Source organism: Sciurus vulgaris (genome assembly GCF_902686455.1).
Source record: "Sciurus vulgaris genome assembly, chromosome: 4".
Lineage (NCBI taxonomy): Eukaryota > Metazoa > Chordata > Mammalia > Rodentia > Sciuridae > Sciurus > Sciurus vulgaris.
In genome coordinates this window covers 116,609,432-116,635,525 of record NC_136464.1, presented here as the reverse complement: position 1 = coordinate 116,635,525, position 26,094 = coordinate 116,609,432, and the positions used below count along the sequence as shown (strand labels likewise).

General features: G+C 37.4%; 2 protein-coding genes across 6 annotated transcripts in view; one reads left to right on the top strand and one right to left on the bottom strand.

Moving 5' to 3' along the window:
- Positions 1–6,066: 6,066 nt before the first annotated feature.
- COMMD6 (COMM domain containing 6) lies at positions 6,067–21,306 on the bottom strand. 3 transcript variants are annotated; one of them, XM_079138949.1, is made up of 4 exons: positions 11,161–11,295; positions 10,765–11,074; positions 8,393–8,545; positions 6,067–6,260 (listed from the first exon to the last, which is right to left on the bottom strand). In XM_079138949.1, the coding sequence occupies exons 3-4, from the start codon at positions 8,516–8,518 to the stop codon at positions 6,210–6,212; spliced, it is 177 nt and encodes a 58-aa protein (XP_078995075.1). In that variant the 5' UTR covers positions 8,519–8,545; positions 10,765–11,074; positions 11,161–11,295; the 3' UTR covers positions 6,067–6,209. The 3 variants fall into 3 exon arrangements, with proteins under 3 accessions (XP_078995075.1, XP_078995073.1, XP_078995074.1); XM_079138947.1 differs by having other exon boundaries at positions 11,063–11,074; positions 11,161–11,262; XM_079138948.1 differs by lacking the exons at positions 6,067–6,260; positions 8,393–8,545 and adding an exon at positions 20,886–21,306 and having other exon boundaries at positions 11,161–11,350.
- The window catches only part of UCHL3 (ubiquitin C-terminal hydrolase L3), a 53,448-nt gene continuing 47,422 nt past the window's right edge, over positions 20,069–26,094 (top strand). Inside the window, exons 1-2 of one of the 3 annotated variants that reach the window (XM_079138941.1) lie at positions 20,170–20,491; positions 20,605–20,616. In XM_079138941.1, coding sequence (XP_078995067.1) covers positions 20,450–20,491; positions 20,605–20,616 — 54 coding nt within the window. In that variant the 5' untranslated portion in view covers positions 20,170–20,449. Of the gene's footprint in view, positions 20,492–20,604; positions 20,617–25,167; positions 25,250–26,094 lie in introns of those variants that run through there. The other 2 variants (XM_079138939.1, XM_079138940.1) reach the window with 2 other exon arrangements.

Genomic DNA, 26,094 nt, shown 5'->3' with positions numbered 1-26,094 from the left:
AATAGAGGTAAGATGTTATCAGAAGCTGGGATCATCATTAATACAGCACAACTAGGGCTAATGTCTGATGTAGAACAAATGTGTACACACAAGTTGAACAGGAATTTCCCAAGAAATTCTGTTTATTAAACACAATCCATTTGCTACATTAGAAGAAGAAAATTTTATACAGAAAAAGAACTACAGGAACTTTTCAAAATTTAAAAATAAGTATTTTCTAAAGGGACATCAGCGGAGGAAAGGGACCAAGGTGTGGAAGGTGAGAAGGGAGTGGGGATGTGCTGGGGAGTGATATTGGTCAAATTACATTGTTATATTGTGTGCATATATGAATATGTAACAACAAAGCTCATCAATATGTACAACTATAATGCACCAATGAAAATGTGGGAAAAAATAAGTATTTTCAAAAATTGTATATTTTCAAGGGTTTTTTTAAAACAATGATTTTTTTTTTTTTTTTTTTTTTTTTTAGGTGTGGCACTTGGGGATTAAATCCAGGTCTTCATGCATGTTAGGCAAGCACTCTACCTCTGAGCTACATCCCCAGCCCTTATAAAAATTTAAAACAGGATCTTCTTACATTGCCCAGGCTGGCCTCAAACTTGGGATACTCCTGCCTCAGTCTCAAAACTAACCAGAATTATAAGGCATGCGCTACTAGCCATGATGGTATTTTAGAAAATGTATCCGACTTGAAAGTTTTTACAACCGCTCTTCCTTTCAGATACCTTATTCACCAATGTTTATAACCTGGTATGCATGTCTCTTTTAAGATTTCAAATATATATGAATGTATTTTTATACTGTATTATAAAACTGTATTGAAAATATTTCAAAGGCAGATTTTAGCAGCTGTATGGTATACCATAGCATAGATATACCAATTTTATTCAACCATTCTCTTATTGGAAGGCATTATAGTTTGGATGAGGACCAACGGCTCCTGTGTTTCTGCAGGAATTTTCAGAAGTAATATGTTTGAACTGTGAGAGTTGTAACCTCATCAGTCCATCTTAGTTTGAATGGACTTGGTGGTAACTGTAGACAGGGTGAATGGAGGTGGCTCATTGGAAAATGCTCTAGAAGTGTTGTTTTTCCTGCAACTCCTCCCTCCACTATGTTTCCTGAGGAGCTGAGCAGCTTCTTCCCCTGGGCCCTTCCCCTGTGATGTTCTGCTCCATCTTGAGCCCAGAGCAATGGAGTAAGCCATCTATGGACTGAGACCTCTAAAAATGTGAGCCCCAAATAAATTTTCCTCTTCTAAGTTGTTCCTGTTGGGTATTTTGGTCAGAATGATGTGAAAGCCAACTAAAACAGGTACTCATTACTTTGTTGTTTTGAAACTGGAAATACTACAGTAAAAAACTCCATATTGTAGGCAGCTGTTTATGCTGCTGTAATTAACACTTTCAAAATCTCCCCAGCTCACCCCAACAGAGGTTTGTTTCCAGTTCACACTTTTGGGTGATGCAAGTCAGACTAATCTTCTGGGGAATTTGCCTCCAATAGTGATTTTTGGGTTCCATCATTTAGTTTTGTTGTTTAAGAGGGTATTTTGTTGTTTTGATACTGTAAATTGAATTCAGGGGTGCTGCACCACTGAGCTACATCTTCAATCCTTTCAATTTTGTACATTTTTTCTTTTTTGAGACAGGGCCTAAGTTGTTGAGAGTTTTGCTAAACCGCTGAGGCTAGCCTTGAACTTGCAATGCTCCATGTGCCATCACACCCAGCTAAGAGGTTTTTAAAAAATTTTTGAAATATTTATTTTTATTTTTTGATATATCATCTGTAATGGAGTATAACTTCTCATCCTTCATTATAACATTGTCCTTGAAACTCTAGCCAGAGCAATTAGACAGACCAAGGAAATTAAAGGGATACGAATAGGAAAAGAAGAACTCAAACTATCCCTGTTCGCTGATGACATGATTATATATTTAGAGGAATTGGAAAATTCCACCAGAAAACTTTTAGAACTCATAAGTGAATTCAGTAAAGTAGCAGGATATAAGATTAATGCTCATAAATCTAATGCATTTTTATACATAAGTGATGAATCTTCAGAAAGAGAAGTTAGGAAAACTACCCCATTCACAATAGCCTCAAAAAAAATAAAATACTTGGGAATCAATCTAACCAAAGAGGTGAAAGACCTCTACAATGAGAACCACAGAACACTAAAGAAAGAAATTAAAGAAAACCTTAGAAGATGGAAAGATCTTCCATGTTCTTGGATAGGCAAAATTAATATTGTCAAAATGGCCATACTACCAAAAGTGCTATACAGATTCAATGCAATTCCAATTAAAATCCCAATGACATACCTTACAGAAATAGAGCAAGCAATCATGAAATTTATTTGGAAGAATAAGAAACCCAGAATAGCTAAAGCAATCCTTAGCAGAAAGAGTGAATCAGGGGGTATCGCCATACCAGAACTTCAACTATACTACAAAGAAATAGTAACAAAAATGGCATGGTATTGGCACCAAAATAGACAGGTAGATCAATGGTACAGAATAGAGGACATGGACACAAACCCAAATAAATACAATTTTCTCATACTAGACAAAGGTGCCAAAAATATGCAATGGAGAAAAGATAGCCTCTTCAACAAATGGTGCTGGGAAAACTGGAAATCTACATGCAACAGAATGAAACCAAACCCCTATCTCTCACCCTGCACAAAAATCAACTCAAAATGGATCAAGGACCTTGCAATCAGACCAGAGACCCTTCATCTTATAGAAGAAAAAGTAGGTCCAAATCTTCACACGTCGGCTTAGGATCACACTTCCTTAACAGGACTCACATAGCACAAGAAATAAAAGCAAGAATCAACAACTGGGATACATTCAAACTAAAAAGCTTTCTCTCAGCAAAGGAAACTATCAGCAATGTGAAGAGAGAACTTACAGAGTGGGAGAAAATCTTTGCCACTCATACTTCAAAGAGAGCACTAATTTCCAGAATATATAAAGAACTCAAAAAACTCTACACCAAGAATACAAATAATCCAATCAACAAATGGGCTAAGGAAATGAACAGACACTTCACAGAAGAAGATGTACAAGCAATCAACAGATATATGAAAAAATGTTCAACATTTTCAGTAATCAGAGAAATGCAAATCAAAACTATCCTAAGATTCCATCTCATCCCAATTAGAATGGTGATTATCTAAAATATAAGCAACTATAGGTGTTGACGAGGATGTGGGGAAAAAAGGTACACTCATACATTGCTGGTGAGGCTGCAAATTAGTGCAGCCGCTCTGGAAAGCAGTGTGGAGATTCCTTAGAAAACTTGGAATGGACCCACCATTTGACCCAGCTATCCCACTTCTCGGCCTATACCCAATGGACTTAAAATCAGCATACTATAGAGATACAGCCACATCAATGTTCATAGCTGCTCAATTCACAATAGCCAGATTGTGGAACCAACCTAGATGCCCTTCAATTGATGAATGGAAAAAGAAACTGTGGTATGTCTATATATATATATACAATGGAATATTACTCAGCCATAAAGAATGATAAAATTATGGCATTTGCAGGCAAATGGATGAAATTGGAGAATATCATGCTAAGTGAGATAAGCCAATCTCAAAAAAAACAAAGGACAAATTATCTCACTGATAAGCAGATGATGACACATAATAGGGGGTGAGAGGGGGGCAAGAATGGAGGAAGGAGGGACTGTATAGAGGAAAAAGAGGGGTGGGAGGGGTGTGGGGGAAGGAAAAAAATAACAGAATGAATCAAAAACTATTACCCTAGGTAAATGTATGATTACACAAATGGTATGCCTCTACTTCATGTACAAACAGAAACAAGATGTATCCCATTTGTTTAGGATAAAAATAAATTAAAATTTTTTTTGAAATATTTTTTATTTTTTGATATATCATATATAATGGAGTATAACTTCTCATCCTTCATTATACATGATGTAGAATACCACCAGTCATATATATACATATGTACATGGGGTAATGTCTGATTCATTCTACTATTCTTCCTACCCCATACCCACTCCCTCCCTTCACTCCCCTCCACCTAAAGTAACTCTATTATTCCCTAGCACTGCCCCTTCAACATACTTATTGTGAATTATCATTGGTGTATCAGAAAATACATTCGGGTTTTTTTTTTTTTTTTTTCGGATTGGCTCATTTCACTTAGCATGATATTCTCCAACTTCATCCATTTACTGACAAATGCCATATTTTCATTTTTAAGGCTGAGCAATATTTCATCATACATATATATGTATATATACATCCATCTATCATCTATCTATCTATCTATCTATCTATCTATCTATCTATCTATATACACACACACACTTACTTTTTTTTATCCATTCATCTGTTTAAGAACATCTAGGTTGGTTCCATAGCTTAGCTATTGTCAATTGTGCTGCTATTCCATTGATGTGGCGGCATCACTGTAATATGCTGATTTTTAAATCCTTTGGGTATAAACCAAGAGGGATAGCTAGGTCAAATGGTGGTTCCATTCCAAGTTTTCTGAAGGATCTCCATACAGCTTTCCATAGTGGTTGCACCAATTTGCAGTCCCACCAGCAATCTATGAGTGTACCTTTTCCCTACATTCTCACCAACATTTATTGTTTGTATTCTTGATAATTGCCATTCTAACTGGGGTGAGATGAAATCTTAGAATAGTTCTGATTTGCATTTCCCTAATTGCTAAAGATTTTGAACATTTTTTCTATTTTAGAGTTCTTAATTGCAACACTAGGTATAGGAGAGAACTTGGAAGATGAGAAGGAACAATTTATGACCAAGACTGGAAATGGTTTAGGATATTTCTATCCATATCCCACTGGCTTCAACCTCACTATGTGCTTCCAGTCCAATAGCAAGGAAAGCCGGGAAATAGTCTTCCTGTATGTTCAAAGGATCTGGATGAACATTAGGCTCTTTTTTTTTTTTTTTGCAAATATTATATTTCAAAGGATATATTCATACATACAAATGTTTTGCAGGACCTTAATAATCCCCAACAGAACAAGAATACTCAGCAACATTCTTGCTTTTCTGAAGCTCCTCTTTAGGTACATAGAAACTCAATTGATCAGATGCCCATGTCAAATGGTTCTCATTTTCCACCAGTGTGAGGCACTTGTGTGAAATTATGATAGACCAGAAACATGAGCAGCTTTCAACTCATTGCACACGCTTGACAGAAAGATGATTCAGGTGGACATGAATGTACAGGGGCCTCCAGGTTACATCCTGCTTTGTGCTACAAAAACTAGAGATTATCTGCAGCAGACTTTCTACAAATACTCACAGAATCAACTGAATGTAGGCTAACATAAAAGAAAAATGGTCAATCTTAACCAAATTCTAAATGTTGGAGAAAAGAAGCCTTACTCTTCTATTTGTCTACGTGAATGCTATAAATTTGTATTTGTAGTTACCTTAATGAAATACTTCTAATTTATACTTACTTATGACTCCAAATAAGATTTTATTTAGAAAGTGGATTCCATTGCCAGTAAGTTTCAAAACACTATTCTAATACTTAAACATCTGCTTTGAATTGCTTTGACTTTTTAAAGATTTAATTCACATACCAGAGTACACCTTTTAAAGTGTACAGTTTAAGCTGGGCATGGCAGTGCACTCCTATAATCCCAGGGCTCAGGAGGCTGAGGCTGGAGGATTGCTAAATTCAAAGTCAGCCTCAGCAACTGATCAAGGCCCTAAGCAACTCAGACCCTGTCTCAAAAATAAAAAGGGCTGGGATGTGGCCCAGTGGTTCAATGTGCCCCTAGGTTCAATCCCTGGTACCATAAAACAAAACAAAACATAAAATGTGCAATTCAGTAGCTTCTAGTACACTGACAAACTTCTACATCAATTACCACTAATTCCTTGGGACTGGGGTTGTGGCTCAGTAGTACAGTGCTTGCCTGGCATGTGTGATGCCCTGGATTCAGTCCTCAGCACTGCATATAAATGAATAAATAAAATATATGTCCAATGACAACTAAAAATTTTTAAAAAATAACCACTAATTCCTATTTATCTCACTTTTTATTTAGAAAAATGAAAAAATGAAAGTAATTTTCATTCAATAAATATTTGATTCTTATGCAGTTTGTTTACAGAAGATGAAATCCATTATTTTAGATGATGATAGCAATTTATTAACCAAATAATGTTTTCACACAGTTTCAATAATGGCAGCAATGTCCTTGAACTGTCTGTAGAAATTCTGGAAAGAAAGGGGGAAAATATTAATTTTGTTTTCAGAGAATATTTAAGTATATTAAGTTCCTTTAATTATATCTAACTACCAGGGGCTATCTAACATTGTTTGCATTTTAATGTTACATACTCAACTAATAAAGAGTGCTGAGAAAAAAGTGCAATTAGGTACTATAAGCAAAAATATTATAGTAGAATTGAATTAGTTTACTACTTGTTTAGAAAGCAGGAGAAAGTTTATTAAGATTACACCAGAAAGATTTATTAAATACCCAACACTGTCCCAGACACAAGATTAAAAACAAAATTGACAGGTTCACTATGGGCCCCTAACCATTTTTAACCACTTTGGGGTCACAGGGGTTGTTTTAAGGTTTAATTCAATTTCAATAAAAGAGACCCAACATTGACAATGGCTTATATGGTAGAAGTTTACATCGTTGTCATTTAAAAAATTATGGTACTTTGGTTGTCCTTATGTAGAATTCAACTTTTAAAAAATCTCAAGTTAGGATCAAATTCTGTTTTCCTTTTTTCTTCTGTACTGCTGGGAAGCTGGGAAGCAACTGTGAAACATAACCACAGCAATTTGGATACCCTCTATGCTTTACATACTTGCACTTTCATTATTAATTTGTCATAAAACAAAACACATTGTGACTATTCTTTAAAAATACATGCCAATGGTCAAAATCTCTAACAAAAGCCCAAAGATGGGGCTGGGAAGCTGAAAGACTGTTCCTTAGCTCTGTTATGTAATGTGACCAAATGACTGTTTGCCTGCTCAGCTTTAAGCCACGTAAGGAGTGCCTTAAAAAGAGCTGTCTCCAAGTCGGGCACAGTGGCATCTGCCTGTAATCCCACTGGCTCAGGAGGCTGAGGCAGGAAGATTGAGTTCAAAGCCAGCCTCAGCAAAAAGCAAGGTGCTAAGAAACTCAGTGAGCTTCTGTCTCTAAAAAAAATATAAAATAGGGCTGGGGATGTGGCTCAGTTGTCAAGTGCCCAAGTTCAATCCCTGGTACAGAAAAAAGAAAAAAAAAAAAAAAAAAAAAAAGAGCTGCCCCTCCCAGGGGCAAGGGAGGGTAAGGTAGGAGGATTGCCAAGTTCAAACTAGTCTCAGCAACTTAGTGAGGCCCTAAGTAACTTAGCAAGACCCTGTCTCAATAAAATAGAAAAATAACAAAAAGGGTTGGCTCAGTGGTTAAGCATCCCTGGGTTTAATACTCAGTACCAAAATAAATAAATACATAAATAAAGAGCTGTCCTCTAAAGAAAATGTTATACATACCCACACCCCAGTGGTCCCACAGTATTCATGGGAGATTGGTTCCAGGAAGGACTTCCTACAGATATCAAAATCTAGATGCTCAATTCCCTTGTATAAAATTTACTACTTGCAATATAATATAATACCACCAATGTATATATGTATGTATTATGTATGTATCATATCATATAAACATACACAATGGAATACTATTTTGCCATAAAAAATCCTGTCACTTCTAACAATTTATATGAATTGGGAGGACATTATGCTAAATGGCATAAGCCAGACACAGAAAGACATATATGATTTCACTAATATGTAGAACCTACAAAAGTCGAACTCAGAGAAGCAGAGAGTAGAATGGTGGTTGTGAGGGGCTATCAAAAACAAAGGATGTTGGTCAAAGGGCATACACTTTCAGTTATAAAAGTTCTGGGAATCTAATGTACAGTATGGTGGGTACAAGTTAGTAATAGTATTTTATCTACTTGAGACTGATGAGAGAATAGATTTTAAGTGTCTTCACATCCCCCACACAAAAGTTTAACCATGTGTGTATTGGATATGTTCATTAACTTGACTGTAGTAATCCTTACACAATGTATACTTTTATTAAATCATTACATTGTACTCCTTAAAATTTCCTAAAATAAACTAACAGAGGATACCTGTCAAAAGAGATTAAATGGCACAACACATAAATTTAGTTATTGAAAATAATTTATTAAGTTCCCAAAAAACAAAATTTAGATCTTTTGTATGTGCTGATACATGTAAAACACATCAACTTCTAAATAAAACAGAAGAAAGATTTTATACAGCTTTGTAAGCAAAAATTATACTAAAATTCAATGAGTTAAACTACAAACCTTAAACTGTGGAATTGTCATTTCAAAGGACTTGTTCTTTACTTGGCCAGAATGATCTGCCACTTTTAGCATCACTGCAACATAAGGATACTTAAGAGATCTGCAACTGTCGGAGCTCACAGCCATACCCAGTTTCCACTGAAAATCGACAAGCTTTAACAAAACAGAATAAAACAATACATTAGTAACTTCATTGCCTTGAATGCAAATATTATTCAATTTTACTGCTCTCACACTCAACTTTTAGTTTCAATGCTTGTCATAGTAAATACAGTATCTTTGTTTAAGACCACTGAAGAAACAATTACCAAGTGAAAATGGAAAAAACAAGGAATATAAACAGAATCAGAAAATAACACGTCATGTTTACAGAAGGAAAAAAGCAAAAAGTGAAAAAAGAAAAAAACTCCACTGACAGGATAATATAAGTAGAAGGCAAGGCAGTATTGGTTTTCCTTCATAGGCTGAAATTTTGTTCTGGTAATTCAGTGGACTCCAAACACTTTGAGGCATCTTTTACCTCACTTTCCTGTTCGAGATGCTTCCTCATTCTACAAACCAAAAATCCTCAAATGCAAGATGAGTTACATGATCTTCATAGTTAGTTGAAGCACATGTGGGGATCATTCCAGTTTCTTTCCTCACCATAATTCTCAAGCTCAAACCTTACATTAGCATAAATAATGATGTAATTTTAGATTTCATCAGTGTTCACGATGGTCAGGTGATGTGCTATGCAATTTACATGTATTAAATGCCTCACTGAGTCACCATAACATTATCAATTATTTCTATTTTGCAAATGATAAATCCCAATTTCAGAGAGCTAAGTAATGCATGACAGGTCACACATTTCTGGAATCAGAAGAGAAACCAAAGTCTGCTTGACTCAGAAGATTACATGCTTATAAATTACTAGCTGCCTTAATACTTCATTGAGTTCCTGTCAATGTTGTGATGGCATAAATTACGACTGGAAAAATGCAGCTCTTAATACTGACTTTAATACATAAGGCCATGGGTGGAAGATTTCTGTCTTATTTTGAAAGTTTAGACTGGTGCATGACACATAGCGGGCACTCTAAAAACTTATCTGCTACCAAACTAACATTTGCCCTGTGATCTTACTTCTCGAACAGATCCCAGAATTGCTGATTTTTCAGTAAGTTCAGTTTTTAGTTTCTACTAAAAGTTATTACCCTATCCTAAAGGGTAAACTTCTTATATGCTGGTCCATAAACTAGAAGTCTATCATATCTTTTACTAGATTTATTACTAGATTTATTGCAAAGTACTTTATATTTTATTTCTTGTTTGAAACTGTATTTCCAATTCTGTATCTGAACTACAAATAATGGAATCTCCTTGCTAAACTCATTATTAATTCAAATAATGTTTGTAAATCATCTTGGCTTTTCCTGCATAAAAAAATCATATAACCTATGAGTGACTGCATGAATGGGATGTATAACAGACTGAATGGTCACCCAAATATGTCCATGTCTTAATACCTGAACCCTGTATGTTACCCTATGTGAAGAAACAATTATTAAAGACTTAACAAAATTAAGGATCTTGAAATGGGGAGACTTTTCTGGATTATCCAAGGAAGTTCAAAGTAATCACAGGATCTTTTTAAAAGGGAAGAAAGAGGGTCAGAGTCAAAGAAAGCAGGGATTGAAATGATGTGCTCTGAAGAGGAAGTAGAGTCCATAAACCAAGAAAAGGAGGCAGCTTCTAAGAGCAGGAAAAGACAAAGAGATTTCCTACAGTCTGGAAAAGAAACAGCCATGCCAATATCTTAATTTTAGTCTTAGAAGACTAATTTTGTACTTTTGACCTCCTGAACTGTAATATGTCAAATTTGTTGTTTTAAGCCAAAAAGAAGTTCAATGAGGAAAACCCTAAAACCTAACAAAACTCAGTTTCAGGATATCTTTATTCAAGCACATCACTTAATGTAAGTGAATAGAGAGTGATTTATGAGATTGAATAAAAATGCACTAACTATGTAACTCTGAGCAAAGCCAGGTAGACGACTGACTATTATCTCCCTAAGTTCCCCTACTTCCCAGGCATCATCAAAAGCAACAGCAAGATCAGGAGACAAAAGACAGAGAGCAGTCAATGGACACCTCTCTTGGCTCCTGCATTTGCATTGCTTACCTCAGTCCTTTCCTATATTTTGTATGGTTCTGGGTAACTCTTGACCCCAAACACTCTAGTTTTAGGATACACACTGAAAGGTTAAAAAGTTACACTCCATCTTCAAATTAATCTTTCTAAAGTGCAAGAAAGGTAAGCGATGTTATCTTTGTAAATTTTAGTAATTTCTTATATGCCCATTACATTCTAAAATAGTGTATTCCTACCTTCGAATAAAGATCGCCTAATTAAGGAAGAACAATACTTTGTACTCTTTCACTAGCACTGGCTGGAGGTGCTTAAATCACAATCACAGCGGCATCATTTCACGTGCAAGGGGGAAGGAACAATGCAGGGATGCGGGCTGCAGAACACCGGCTTGTGGACACAGGTTAAGGAATGCAAGAACAGGGCGAGGCTCACTGCGACGCAGTTCTCTAGCTGCAGGAGGCCGGCCGGGGGCTGCAGCCAGTCCTTGACCAGCAGAGGCCGGCCAAGGACAAGGCTGGTGGACCACTCACTCACCTGGTTGGTGACCTGAAAGGAAGCAGAAAACACAATTTATGGAGCGATCTGGCTTGCTCAGGTCCCCTCTGCTTCTTCCCCTTCGGGCCGGGCCTCACCTGCGATTTAGCATCCAGGATCGCCTCTTGAGACTGAGATCCGTCCATCGCAAAAGCGAAGGGTTTGACCTGAGGTCTCAGGCAGAGGCTCCCTCTGGCCAACACTTCCGTTTCCGCTTTCTGCCTCTCGCGGGCCAGCGCACGCAGCGGACGGTGGGAAGGGAGCAGAAAGAAACATCTTTGTGGAACTCTAATTAGTTTCAAGTAAGCATCAGTTTTAAGTAAAAATTCAGTACCATGCAGTTTGATGTGGGTAAAAATGTCGATGACTTGGTAGAACCCTTGCAAAGGGCAGGACTAATTATATTTAGGACGCTCTTCCCCCCATTCTCGGCTGCAGTTATGGGCTCTTCTACTCTGGGGGTAGGGGGAAAACCACAGAGTAGTCTCTGCGCATGCGCAATCTTGTGACCGCCTAATTTAGCCTAACCAAACCTGAACACCCGGGCACAACCTTACCCGCTACCTTGGATTTTGTCCGGCAAGGAGATGCTTGTGGGAAGTATGTAGTTACAGGGTGCGCTTTTGTCACTGGGATTTACTTCACTGGTATAGCCGTGTGGGGAGGGAGGGGCTGGAGGAGGATGCTATTCTTCTTCTGTCCTGTTTTAACTCCATTTCTCAACCTAACTGCAGCAATACCTTCTCATCCGTCTTCCCTCTGTTATTGACTTTGAGTGCATTCTACATAGAATATACAGAGCGATTTCTTCCCCTACCATCTTATTTTGAAAAATATTTTTAAAATGTTTCAAAAATAGTTCAATGAACCTTCCTATACCCTTCATTCATATTTACCAACTGTCAACGTTTTATACTTTTGCTTTATCACTACCTATCTACACAGTAATGAGGAGAGTTCATTCTTAAATACTTGAGCGCGTACCTCCTAAAACAGACATTCTCCTAAATAACAATAATTCAGGAAACAGCATTGATAAAATAGGATTATCTAATAAAGAGACTAAGTTAAAATTCCTCAATCAATCCAACAATATTCTTGAAAATTAATGCCCACCCCACCCACAAGCAGAATCCAATCAAGAACTGCGGTTGAAGTTAGTGTTAGTTAGTCTGTAATCTGGAACGTACTGGTAAGGTGATGGAAGGATGAAATTTCTCTCTGGAAGCTGGAAGGGGAGAATCTGCTTTCAGATTGAAATTGTTATTAAAAAAAAAAAAGAAGAGCTAAGTGTGGTGGCACACACCTGTAATCTCAGTGTCTCAGGAGGCTGAGGCAGGAGGACCTCAAGTTTGAGGCAGCTTAGGCAACTTAGCAAGACCCTGTCTTGAAAAAAAAAATGCTAGTGATCCTGCTCAGTGGTAGAGTGTCCCTGGGCTCAATTCCCACTACCAAAAAATAAATTGTTAGCAAAATTCAGTTCTGTGCATTTTGTTTTCTTGCTGGTTTTAGATGGTGATTCTTAACTTTCTTGATGTGTGCTCCCAGCTTCTGTCTTCAAAGCCAACAATGGCAGAGCACAACCCTCCTCATGTTTTCTGATCTCTCCCTCTTCAGCATTTCTCCTCTGCCTTCTTTCTCCACATCTCTCTGTTTCTGGCCTGAGAAAGTTCTCTCTGTTTAAGGGTTGAAATGGTTAAATCAGGCACACAAATAATCCAGAATAACTTCCCTAAGATACATGACTTTAATTACATCTGAAAAAGTCCTTCAGAAAAGTACTAGATTAGTGTTTCACTGAAATAATCAGGATGGGAATCATTGAGAGCTGAGCATCTCTGGAATCCTGCCTACTACAAACACCACTCATAGTATCGTTGGAGAATTTATTTGGTTAACGTGTGTAAAACAACAAAAACTGTACCTGGAATGTAGCTCTCAGAACCTAGTTAAGTGTATTAATTAGCTTGAGAACATAGTCCCTGAAATAATCAAAAGGTTTCCTTTGTATGGAATTTGGATGTAAAAATAGAACACTATTGTGCATCTAGTTGGCTGGTGCATTTGTTCTATTTGTCAGAAAATCTTTCTCCTTAGCTCTTGACTGCCATCACATTTATGCTCCATGGGGTGTGTGCACAAGACACACACACAAATTTTAACTTTGTAAAAATACTCCAAAAAAGGTAAAAACATATATTTGAAAAATTAATGTTTGTTATTTCTCTATTTTTCGTTCATTCATTTAAAACTGTTGATTATTTTATTATTCAGTGTGAGTGTCCTTTTCCTAAAACTTATGAATCTAATTTAGGGAGAGTAAAATATCAGTAGTGTTTAGGGAAATCTCTGCCAATTCTTGATCTTGTGCTCCTGACATTCCAGCAACACATGTGATAAACTGTTTATTTTTAAGAACTTCATCTTACAAGAGATCAGAACTTATACAAGTTTCACACTTGGAAAATACATGTTTTGTAAATAGTGTAAAGGAAAAGGCTAAAATTCAAGATGCATGGGTATAACTTTTGTCATTTATATTTAATTTTATCTAATGACATGTAAGTAGGATGTATGAATCAGAAAATATGGAGGTCTTGCAGTAAGCCTAGTACTATCATATGCGTAGGAGGAAGTCTACAGCACTGTCATGAACTATGATCATGAGGTTACAGTGTAATAGGGAAAACGAAATTGACACATGTGAAGCAAGAAATACTTCAATTTAAGCTTTTATTTTAGAAATTTTTATGCCAAGTGATAGAAATCCAACTCAATCTAGTATAGGCAAAATAACAGGAATTATTGTTTCACAGTTTCTGTCTCTGAAATACAGAGGTGGAACCTGCTGCAGAGCCAAACAGAATTGTAAGATTTGAATAGCAAAGGGCCCAGTCTCTCTTATCTGCCATCCATTTGTCTTGTGTCTGCATTTTCTTAGACTTTTCCATGTACTGCCGGGGAAGGGAAATGCTGCATATTGACATATGACCACCAGCATCTTTGGGATCAAATTATGGTTCATGATTCAAGGGAAAAAAGGAAGCTACCTACCCTTCAATCTCAATTTTTGAAGAAAGACTGATTAACCTGCTTAGGTCATATGCACAAGCCTTGGACGAATATTGGGTATAGGGTGATGTATTACTATTTTTGTTCCATGGCCCCTATTGTCTGTAAGGGTTTGAACTGTGTCATTGGTAAAGTTACTAGCACCAGTAAGGGTGAAAGATGTACCCTATAAGAGATAGAAGTAAGGATGATGTAACACAACTTAGATGAAAAGATGCTAGGGAAACAAAAACAAATGTCCACTAGACATATTTACACATTACTATACTATGTGATACTTTACTATCAATGAACACAGTAGGCAGAAAAAATAGCCTTCCAAAGATGTCCACTTCTTAATCCCCAGAGTCTATGAATACATTATGTCACATAGCACTGGGAAATTAAAGTTGCTGATCAGTTGACCTTAAAAGGAGATGCTCCAAGATTAGTCAGTTGAGTCCATGTAATGACAAGAATCCTTAATTGTGGAAGATGGTTAGAGACAGCATCAGAGTGATACCATTTGAGAAAGATTCAACTGGCTTTTGATGGATTTGAAAATAAAAGGAGACAGTCTTTGGGAGTTGGAATAGCAAAGAAAACAGAGTCTTCCACAAAGATTCCAAATGGAGCACAGCCCTGTCAATACTTTAAGTACAGCCCAGTAATAGCACTTTAAGAGGTCTGAACTTCATATTGTAGAATGATACTTTTGTATTGTTTTGAACAAGTAGAGTTATGGTAATTTGTCATAGAAGCAGCATGAAACTAATACAGTGGAGAGTATCAGTGAAGTGCTAGGAGATTTAGGCCCAAATCTAAGTCCATCTTTCATCACTTCGTCTTTTGGAGCATCAGCTTTTCACCTGTAAAAATAGAGGTATTTCATTTGTCTCATGAGGTTTTAATATAGCATAAATTAAATCGTGTATGTAAAGCAAAATAGCCAAGTTCCTGAATGAATACTGGCTGCTTTATCATCATCATGATATTCAATCCTCCAAAGAAGCCCAGAAGTTATCTAGATCATACATTGTTCAGGAATGCTAGGTGACATCAGTTAGCCAAAAGCTAATCCTTCAAATGGTCTGGTTTAATTTCATTTTCAATCTAATTTCAAAGAGATCCTAGATTCTTAGGGTACCTGCAGAAACCCTTTGCAGCTGCTTTCAGCTGATTGAATGTTTTGTACACCAGGCTATTCAAGAATTTGAGTGCTTGCCAGCTGCAATGATACATACCTGTAATCTCAACTACTCAGAAGTCGAAGCAGAAGGATCAGAAGTTCAAAGTTAACCTGGGCAATTTAGTAAGACCCTATCTCAATATTTAAAAAAAAAAAAAGTAGAAAAAGATTGGGGATGCAGCTCAGCGATAAAGCACTGCTAAGTTTGATTCTCCAGTATCACACGGAGAAAAAATTATGAGTGCTTGTGTGCGTTTTGTGGTAGTGGTGATAGTGATGGTGGTGGGGTGGTAATGCCAGCATAAGCAAAGATGTAGAACTGGGAATAAACATGATCACTAATATTGTATCCTAGGGGTTTTAGAGCTTAAAGCAAGGCTTAAAATTCTTCGCCTTTGGGCAAAGTCTGGCCTACTCGTATATTAATAACAACAAAGAAAGCAAAACAGCTATATCAGAACCTCTAATGAAAATGCATTTAGAAAGCTTTCACATGAAATTCATACTGAATTTTACCAATTCTTAAATGTTTTTGTTTTCACATTTAACATCTCAAGAAATTATAGTGCACGTTGCATCAGCAGGCTTCTTCACCCAAGCAGTACTTGTGACTCAGTTGTTTTTGAAGGTGTGCCTGAACGTGTTGATAGCTCTTCAACACTTCTACTGAGTTATGATTATTACTGGCTCTATACTTATTATGTATAATTGCCATTTAAAGTATCTTTAAAAAGATTATGCAGTGATTTGGCATAACAAAAGTATCCGTTGTAGAAATAGGCATGAAAACCACAGTATGTTTTTTTTTAAACTTGAATTGATGAAACAGATATGGATTATTAGAGGAATGACCACAATCTATGTTTTCTTACAAATCGACCAAATAATTTACAAATTTTAAAAGAAGTATATATGGGGTTGGGGTTTTAGTTGGTAGAGCACTTGCCTAGCATATGTGAAATCTGGGTTCGATTCTCAGCATCACATGTAATTAAATAAAATAAAGGTTCATTGACAAAAATATTTCAAAAAAGAAGTGGAGAGCTTTAAGTAGTGTTAAGCTCAGTTTAAGTTGGGCCTCAATTTTGTCTTCATACTTGAGTGATGAAGTTTGACCAAAGTGACCTCTGCAAATAGTGAATGATACCCTAGCTTGACCTGTAGACAAATTGTAACCTAAGCGTGTACCCTTGTAACCAAGCAGCCAAGTCTCATCCAATCACAGGTGGCCAACTAATCAAAATATGTCTATATAAAGCAAATGTCTCATCACCCTATAAGGCAAATGCCAATTGTAATCAGGTTGTTTTGATAAGTCACTTCCATTGTTCTCACTAACAGTATAATGTGCACCTGTGGTGATGTGGGGCATTCTGAACCAACTGTGGTCCAGAATGCCTCCTGGTTCTAGAATCTTTTTCTTGCTTAAATGAACTTGTTAAATTTAATCTCAGAATTTTGCTTTAATAGTAGATAAAGCTCATTTCAGTTTAAGACTGAAGAGATTACCAAATTCTTCAGAAAATAAGAAGGAAATTTATAAGGATTAAAGAGCAGTTTCTGAGTCACAGTACCTTTGTTAAGGCATCAAACATTAATGTGTCAAAACCTTCTTGGTGTCTTTTAATAGAAACTACTGAATTCTGAGAATGTATGTTTTATCAGTTACTGAAAAAAATGAAACTATGCGATTAGTCAAGTAGGAAATGGTGATAAATCTGATATTCTTTGACAACTATTAGAATTATATTGCTATTATCAGGTGTGGTGACACACACCTATAATCACAGCAACTCAGGAGGCTGAGACAGGTAGATCACAAGTTTGAAGCCAGCCTCAGCAACTTAACAAAGTCCTCAACAACATAGTAAGATCCTGTCTCAAAATAAGAAATAAAAAGTTTGGGGATGTGACTCAGTGGTAAAGCATCCCTGGCTTAAATTCAAAAGAGAAAAAAAGAAAAAAAAAGAATTATACTGCTAAGGCAACTGAAAGGGCATAGATTTATATAAATGGCATGTCACTATGACACTATATATAGGCAGTACCAATATTTTAAAATTGTGTAATATTTAATTTAAAAATTCCACTATGATATTATGCATACTGAAATAACACAATGTATGAGTTGATGGTCTACAGAGTTGCTATGAACATTCAATTAGTAAAAATTGAACCATTGCTCCTAAGGAAAAGGTTTAGATTCTGTGAGCCTCTGTTCACATTTCATCAGCTAATCAACACATAACCTTATTTTTTTGGCATTTCCCTATAAAGACATAATATACATTGTTGATTCATTAACACCAAACTATAGCCAGCAGCACCGTAACTCAGAGCCTGGATAAAGCTTAACTAAACAAACCTATTTTCTCTGTAGGGAACATCGTAGTTTTCTTGTACTTTGAAAGAGTAGGAAGTACTTGACCATTAAGCTTGGGAACTAGTTTAAACATTGAAATCACTTACAAAAGTAGAAAAAAGAGGAAAATGTACCACTAAATAGATGAAAAACTGGGTACTAGTTTCCAGTATGAAAACTGAAACAAGAAGGCAGATGGCCTTGCTCAACCTCACTTTTCTTTTGCCACTCTGTACAAGTGTGAATGACAGCAAAAGTACTGGGAGTGTTGATTCCTGAGTTTTAGATATAGTTTAACAAATTCAAAATGCATACTTCGTTAATAATGAATTTTGTCCTCTGGTAGAAAAAATCCCAAAGTTATATGGCAAAGACTATGGAGAAAAGGAGGGCTAAAAATTGGCCACCAATCATGGCAAATTGTGGGCTCCATCTCAGATTTATTGAATCAAAAACCTGCATTTCAGACTCCCCAGGTGTTTGCATGTACATTCAAGTCTAAGAAATGCTGCCCTTCATACCATGGTAGGTACTTCAATGCCAGAGGGTGGAAATTAAAGCAAATAAAGATTAAAGGCCTGCTACATTTATAAAGTTTTAGGGGTCCAAAGTTCTGGGGCATGCTAGGACAACCTCTCTAAAGTGAAAGACACATTACTGTATCTTGCAATATTTATGAATAGGAAAGAGGCAGAGCACTTGGTGGGCCTCTTTGGCTTTTAGAGGCCATGTATACCACTCTTGAGAATATAACTCCAACACATTTATTGTGTGACTTAGAAGACTGCCAGTTTGAGAAGTTCCCTGAGCAAGAGAATCCATACTGGGATGAAAGTTGCCTTGCTATTTGACCCTGTCTCAGTCTTTTGTCTCAATGGTGTGAGAAATGTCTATAGTGGTAAGGATATTGTGTGGAATATTAGGCCAATCCTGGTAGGAGAGTCATGGTAGAACCTCAGCATTCTGGAGCAAGGCCTTTCTTTTGACAGTAAGTCATTTGAAAATTAGCCCCGACATGCTACTGGGTTCTAGTAAAGATTGAGAGCCTGGCCATGCAACTCAAATGATTACGAGCTAGACATTCCCAGATTTACCAAGTCACAGTGTTAAATGGGTACAGCAGCAATCTACCAGACAAAAAAGAAGAAAGAGAAGCTGAGGGATTGGAAATGCAATTGAATGGAAGAGCAGTGGTTATTACAGGAACATGAGCGGGAGAGTTGGAAGTTCCTCAAGGAAGGCATGCTCAGTATGTATAATAAAAGTATCTGTAGCCTTCTCCTTTGCGCCTTTCTCCCTGAATTCTTTCTTCTGGGTACAGAGTGGTAATATTCACTCAATCCCATGTCAAATTTCTGAAGTCACTGAGGACTCCTTCTCAACAAAGGGATAGAACGAAAGCTTTGTAATCTGCGTCTGCCACTTCAGCTCCATGATTACTGCCTTTATTCTCTCAGCATTAATCTTTTGCAAAATTTCACATTACTGACAAATGATAGTTCTGCATATCTAATTATGCTACTCACCCCTCAAATATTTATTCTTTTTTTTTTTTTTTTTTTTGTGCTGCTGGGGATTGAATCCAGGGCCTTGTGCTTGTAAGGCAAGCACTCTACCAGTTGAGCTATATCCCCAGCCCTTCAAATATTTATTGATATATATCAGGCACAAGGTTAGGTCCTGAGGAAATAATGTGAAGAAAAAAGACATTAGAGTTGGCCTTCCAGAATTTACAGCTCCATGGCAAAGAGACATTAAAAATGCTTCTTAAAATCCTTTGGTGTTTCCCTGCTGTTAGGAGGAAGTCTAGATGTCTTGTTTCAGTTGCCCTTGCTTATTTCTCTAGCATCACCAGTGTCATTTACTTTAGAGGCCCTGCAGCCACAATGCCAATTCCCTTCTTCAGAGTACCCTCATCTATGCTGGGTTACTATTATTTCTTAAGGATGCAGTCCAGGAATCCATTGTGTCCAGGACAGTTTTCTGGACACTCCCATTCCACTTTAGCTGCACTTCTACCTGTAGGACTAGCAAATCTTATGCTAGCACTGCCGCATATTATCAACTACATTGTGACTATTCTCTCCGTTCACCTATTCTACAGGGAACTCAGTTTTGTGTCCCAATACCTAGTACAAGGACTTGATTGAGTATTGTATTCCACATTTTGTGTCAAGCCTAATGGAATACACACACACAACAGATATATCCATCCCCGACTCTGCAGTAATAGAAAAGGCCAATGCGTCACTTCTGCACCCTCACAAACCAGCAACAGCAACAGGGCCATGACTTTAGGGCCTATCTAACCTAGCTGACTTCTGATTCCTTGTAGCCGGGTCACGCCCTCGCAGAACACTACTCATTCGCGCGCCCCCTAGCGCCTCTGCTAGACACAGCAAGAATAGGAGGGCGCCCGCGAACACGCGGTCCTAGGCCAGCACGTGGCGCATGCGTACAACGCGAGCGCTCCGTTTGGATAGGGAGAGTCCAAGCTTGAGGGGAGCACTCTGTGGGCTCAGATTATGCTTTTCTCCCAAAATAGGGATGTAGCGCCTTTTAAAAAATTAATTTTGACTGTATATCATTTTAAAATATAAGGCGTGACCTGTTGCTCTTCAGGGAGTGATAAAGACGCGAGAGGGTTGTCGAGCTCTTCTTCGTCCTTCGGCACTCCCCGGAGAGGCGCGGGTTGGACAGTCCCAGGTCAAGGCGCGCGTGGGCGGAAGCGGCAGCGGCAGCGGCGGCTGCTGTCAGAGCTGGAGAGGGGCCGGGCAGAGCGGCCATGGAGGGTCAACGCTGGCTGCCGCTGGAGGCCAATCCTGAGGTGAGCGCGGCTTGGGTTCAAGTCGGGGGCCTCGGGCCGGGCAGAGGGAGGCGGGCTGCTGCAGCTAGTCCGCGCCAGTTTGTCTCTAAGTCGTGTCGTCTGTTTCGTTTCAGGTCACCAACCAGGTGAGTGAGGTGTCTGTCGCCCTGGACCTCCGAGTCCTTTCTGTTTTCTCGGCCAGCTTAACTGCTGGGCTTCACCTCCATGCCTCCAGGATGCTGGATTGAATTCCGCGAAGCCCCTCGTGCTCGGCTGCAGGCGGGTCAGCCGCTTCAGGCCGTCTCCCTGCCACCTGGCTCCTGGAGATGCTTCGGCGCCTCAGCCCCTCCGCTAGTCCTGTTCCCGGGCATCTGGTTTCCTGGGGCCCCGGGCTCTGGAGGTTTGAGGGACTCACCTTGTTTTCCTATTCCTCTTCGCTCCTCGTTTTGCCTCCTGTTTTTGCTGATTCCATAATTGTCCTACTCCAGTACTTTCTGGGTGACTAATTTGCCAACACTTCCTGACTCCAAGCTTTGTAAACTCGCCCACCCAGTCCTTGTAATTTCATCCACCTCCTGCATTATGAAATCATCTTCCAATCATCTTCTCTTGCCCCATCAGGTCACTTCTCTTCCCTGCCACGCCCCCTTTCCCTTCCAGGCGTTTGAAACGACATTTAGTTGCTTTTCATGCCTTTGGAAGCACAGTTTAATAGTTCCCACGCCATTATTTGCCACCTGCCACTCTTGAAGTCTGTTTGGGGTATTGGAGATTGGGATTGGGGAGGGAAGAGGGAACATCTTCCAGCCGCTCGATTAAAAGAATAAGTGCTATAAGGTAAAAAATTTGATTTGCTCAGATGTGTCTTGTCTTTTCCTATTTATTTCATTCTCAACAACTTGTTTACTTTATATGATATACTCTCGCTTCCCCTCAATTTTTCTTCTTATCACCAAGGAATAAAGATTCATCATGTACTTTAATAATTATTTTGTGATTTTCAAAGCTTGAGAAAATTCTTTAAAGAAAGTAGATAGATTTTAACATAATATAAGCAGCAGCCCTCTTTATCTTTTTTAGGTTTATTATACTCTTTTGAAATGACTATTACTGCAACTTTTATCTCCTTGGTAATCTAGAAATGTGCAAAACTTAAAATCTAGCATATATCTTTTATATTCTTTTAGTAACTTTTCCTATGGATGTTAATTTTCTTTTGTTCCCCCACCCCCATTGAAATTGTTGTTCATTTTTACCCTAATACACTTTATCCCCTTTGCCAAGAGAAAAATCTTAAGGCCGAAGAAATTTGTATTTGCAGTTTCTGGTATAGTGACATAGAAAAGAAACATATTTCTTTTAGATCAAATCCAAAACTCTATTTACATCTTTGTGAAAAATCATTTTACGGACTAGGGATATAGTTCAGTTGGTAGAGTGCTTGCCTCACAAGCACAACATCCTGGGTTCAATCCCCAGCACTGCCAAAAAAAAAGAAAAAGAAAGAAAAAAAATCAGTTTACTATATATCTGGACAGTTTTCTGTGTCATTTATGTATGTATCTGTTCTTTTACCAGTACCACACTGTTTTGATTTATGGCAAGTCTTCAAATCAAATAGTATGAATTAAATTTTGTTCTTTTTCTTTTTTAAAAATTTTTTATAGTTGTTGATGGACCTTTATTTTATTCACTAGTTTATATGCTGTGCTGAGAATCAAACCCAGTGCCTCACATATGTGAGGTAAGTGCTCTACCACTGAGCCACAACCTCAGCCCCAATTTTGTTCTTTTTCTAAATTGTTCAGGCTTCTAGGTACTTTGCCTTTCCCTATAAATCTTGCAATCAGCTTGTCAGTTTCTACAAGAAGTCCTGTGATTTTGATGGTGATTGTGTCAAATCTATACATGTATTTTGTGGGAATTTAGTATCTTAATATTGAGTCTTGTAATCCATAAAGGAGGTGCATCTCATCTTTTATTTAGGTCTTCTCTGATTTCTATCATCAGTATTTTTTTAGTTTCAACATGTAGCTCTTAAATGTATTTTGTTAGAGTTATACTTATGTAATTAGTGATTTTTGTTGCTGTTGTTAATGATACTGTTTAAAATTTCTATTTTGAGTTGTCCATTGCTATATGTAGACATCTGTTTTTTTTTTTTTTTTTTTTTTAAATATCTACAATTTGTATCCTGCTCTCTTGATAAATTCACTTACTAGTTCAACCTGCCCCCTCCATTTTTGTAACTGCTTTGGGATTTTCTATTAGATAATTATGTTGGTGAAGAGATTTTTTTGATTTGAGGTGGTATTGGGACCTGAACCAGGGATGCTCTCCTACTGAACTACATCCCAGCCCATTTTATTTTTTATTTTGAAACAGGGTCTCACTGAATCACTCAGGCTAGCCTGTAACTTGTGATCCTCCTGCCTCATTCTCCCAAGTTGCTGGGATTACAGCCATGTGTCATCATGCCCAGCTAATAGATTATTTTATCTCTTCCTTTTCTGCATGTCTTTATTTTCTTTTTCTTGCCCTGTTCCATTTTGGTTAGGACCCTAAGTACAAAGCTGAATAGAATGGAGAAAGGCACATCCCTGTCTTATTCCTTATCTTACTTGGAAAATGTTTAAACTTTATTATTAAATATGCCAGCTGTAAGTATTTGGTAGGTTCATTAGATAATGAAGTTCCCAATTTTTCCTAGATTGTTGAGGTTTTTATTATTGAATCAATGAATGTTCATTTTTTTTCAAATGATTTTTTTGGGGGTGGGTGCATACCAGGGATTGAACTCAGGGGCACTTGTCCACTGAGCCACATCCCCAGCCTTATTTTGTGTTTTATTTAGAGACAGGGACTCACTGAATTGCTTAGTGCCTTCCTTTTGCTGAGGCTGGCTTTGAACTCTCAATCTTTCTGCCTCAGCCTCCCAAGCCGTTGGGATTATAGGTGTGTGCCACCATGCCTGGCTCCAAATGATTTTTATGCTTCTTTTGAGGTGATCATTTTAAGGAAGAAATAATACTAATTCTACATGAACATAAAAGTGGGGAGACACTTCTCAACCCATTTTATGGCCACTATCCTCACACCAAAATTAGACATTCTTTAGGAAAAACTATAGACCAATATCGCTCATAAACATAGGTATAAAAGTTTTAAACAAAATATAAGCAGATATAATGCAGCAATTAGAAAAGGATAATATATCACAACTAAGAGCAGCTTATTTCCAAACCATTCAAAAATCAATCAATATAGTTAGCCCTTTTTTTTTTTTAAATAGTGTTATTGTTTTAATGACATGCGCTTATATAAGGAAATTCATTCTGTGATTTAGGTGCTCTTGGGCCTTATTCCTAGGTGACCTTGATAAACTATAAAATATATCTAAGTAATTAGTTTTAACCCAAATTGTTGCAATTTTTTATTTTCTATGTCTTCTATGCTGAACGGAATAGGAAGTGAATAGAAATTTAATTAACTGACTTAAGATTTTAAGAATTAATACATCCAATGACAGTATCCATCTCAGCCTAATGGGGTCATGAGACTTACTCGATCTTGATCTCACTCTAGTTCCTCTGGTAGTTGCATGTATTACTAACTCTTAGGTTGAGCAAATAATGTTTTATGCTGTATTGATGCCTGGTGTTGTATAGGAATGGCCATCACATGTTGACTATGAACAGTATTAATTGTTAGACATGAACTAGTAACCATGTATCTCAGTAGATGTGGTAAACAATGACTTTTCTTATTGGTTGGTATGCTCACAATCCCTTTTAAGGATATTTTGTCATGCCACAGATGGAACTTATTTAGAATAAAATCAGTAAAGTGATAGAAAAAATTATTAAAAATTTTAAGTTTTACCTTATTTACATATGGATTGAATGGATTGAAAGGAGAAAAAGTTTGATGCTGATGAAAAATTACAGATGATTAAGCATCAAGAATTATAGCTCAGGGCTGGGGATATAGCTCAGTTGGTAGAGTGCTTGCCTTGCAAGCACAGGGCCCTGGGTTCAGTCCCCACCACAAAAAAAAAAATAAAAATAAAAAAGAAGAAGAAGAAGAATTATAGCTCATTTTAGAAGTGGAGTCTGTTATATGGACAATCATATGTTATGTATGGCCATGCTAGATTTTTTTTTTTTTGTGATTGTGTATAGCACAGCAAATTATATGTAGTATATATCACATAAATACATAGTGTTGTTCTTTAGAAATAATTATTTTTAATATTGAAATCCCCTAGAATAATTCCTAATTGTGATTTTGAGACAGTAACATTTCCTAGCATAATGTCCAAAGGCAAATAAATAAATGTATTGTATAGCATAATGATTCTACTTAGTATTGATTTTTGGAGTTAGAGAATGAATGAAAGGTCATCTGTTAGATTCTTACCATAAACATACAAAAATTCTCTAGTTAGTGGATCTGATTTTTTTAAAAAAATCTTGGTATCTTGTGTTCCTCTACCTTTGTAAACTTTCCACGAAGAATTGTTCAGAGCTGCTGTTGTTATTCCTCATCTCCTTTTTTTTTTTTTTTTTTTTTCCTGTTCATTTTTTTTTGGTGGGGGGCAGGGAGGGTACCAGGGATTGAACTCAAGGGCACTCGACCACTGAGCCACATCCCCAGCCATATTTTGAATTTTATTTCAAGACAGGGTCTCACTGAGTTACCTAGTGCCTCACTTTTGCTGAGACTGGTTTTGAACTCTCGATCCTCCTGCATTAGCCTCCTGAGCTGCTGAGATTACAGGCTTGTGCCTTTAGTCTTATCTAGCTTCCTTCCATTACCACATAGTCACAACTCTTACCAGATTTAATAGTGGTCACTCCTTTCCAGATTGATGATCACTGTTCTGTCATCTTATTTCTTGGCTTATCAGCAGCATTTGGTAGAGTACAGCCCACTTCATTGATCTTGAATTAGCATCCTTTTTTTTGACCTTTCTGATAATTCCAATAATAATTTGCCTAATTACCTGACTGCTTCCTTTCTCTTTTACTAGATCATCTTCCTTCTACCTTCTGCGGAGCTCCTCAGGGATTTATCCTTGACCACTAATCTTTTACATGTGCACTGTCTCCCTAGTATGTTTTGTTATATAGCTTTAATACCATCAGTCATCACACAGTTGACTCCATGTTCCTCTAAACCCTGACTTCTCCATTGAATTGGAAACTGTATACTTAACTACCTCTTTGATATCTTCACTGGGATGCTTTAAAGATGTCTCAAATTTAATATGGGGCTGGGGTTGTGGCTCGGTGGTAGAGGGCTTGCCTAGCATGTGTGAGGCACTGGGTTCAATTCTCAGCACTGCATATAAATAGGTAAATAAAAAGCGTTTATCAACAACTACAAAACTTTTTTTTAAAGAATTTAATACAGAAAAAAAAATTGGATTTTCATCTTCCTACCTTCCTCTAAACCCATTTCCTCCTCACTCTTCTAAGCGCACTGTCATCTCTCCAGTGTTCTAGAGGTTGATGTCACTGATTCTTCTCTGACTGCTATTTTGAAGAGGTCATAGTATATTGATTTGATTTCTTGAATTAAAATCTCTGCCATATACTAGTTCTGAGACCATGAATAATTAT

Excerpts from the sequence above, each read along its gene's own strand:
- COMMD6 (XM_079138948.1), bottom strand. The coding sequence starts at position 11,208 with ATGGACGGATCTCAGTCTCAAGAGGCGATCCTGGATGCTAAATCGCAG. Across the intron at positions 11,075-11,160 it reads TCCTGGATGCTAAATCGCAG|GTCACCAACCAGGTGAGTGA; the intron begins GTGAGGCCCGGC and ends GCTTCCTTTCAG.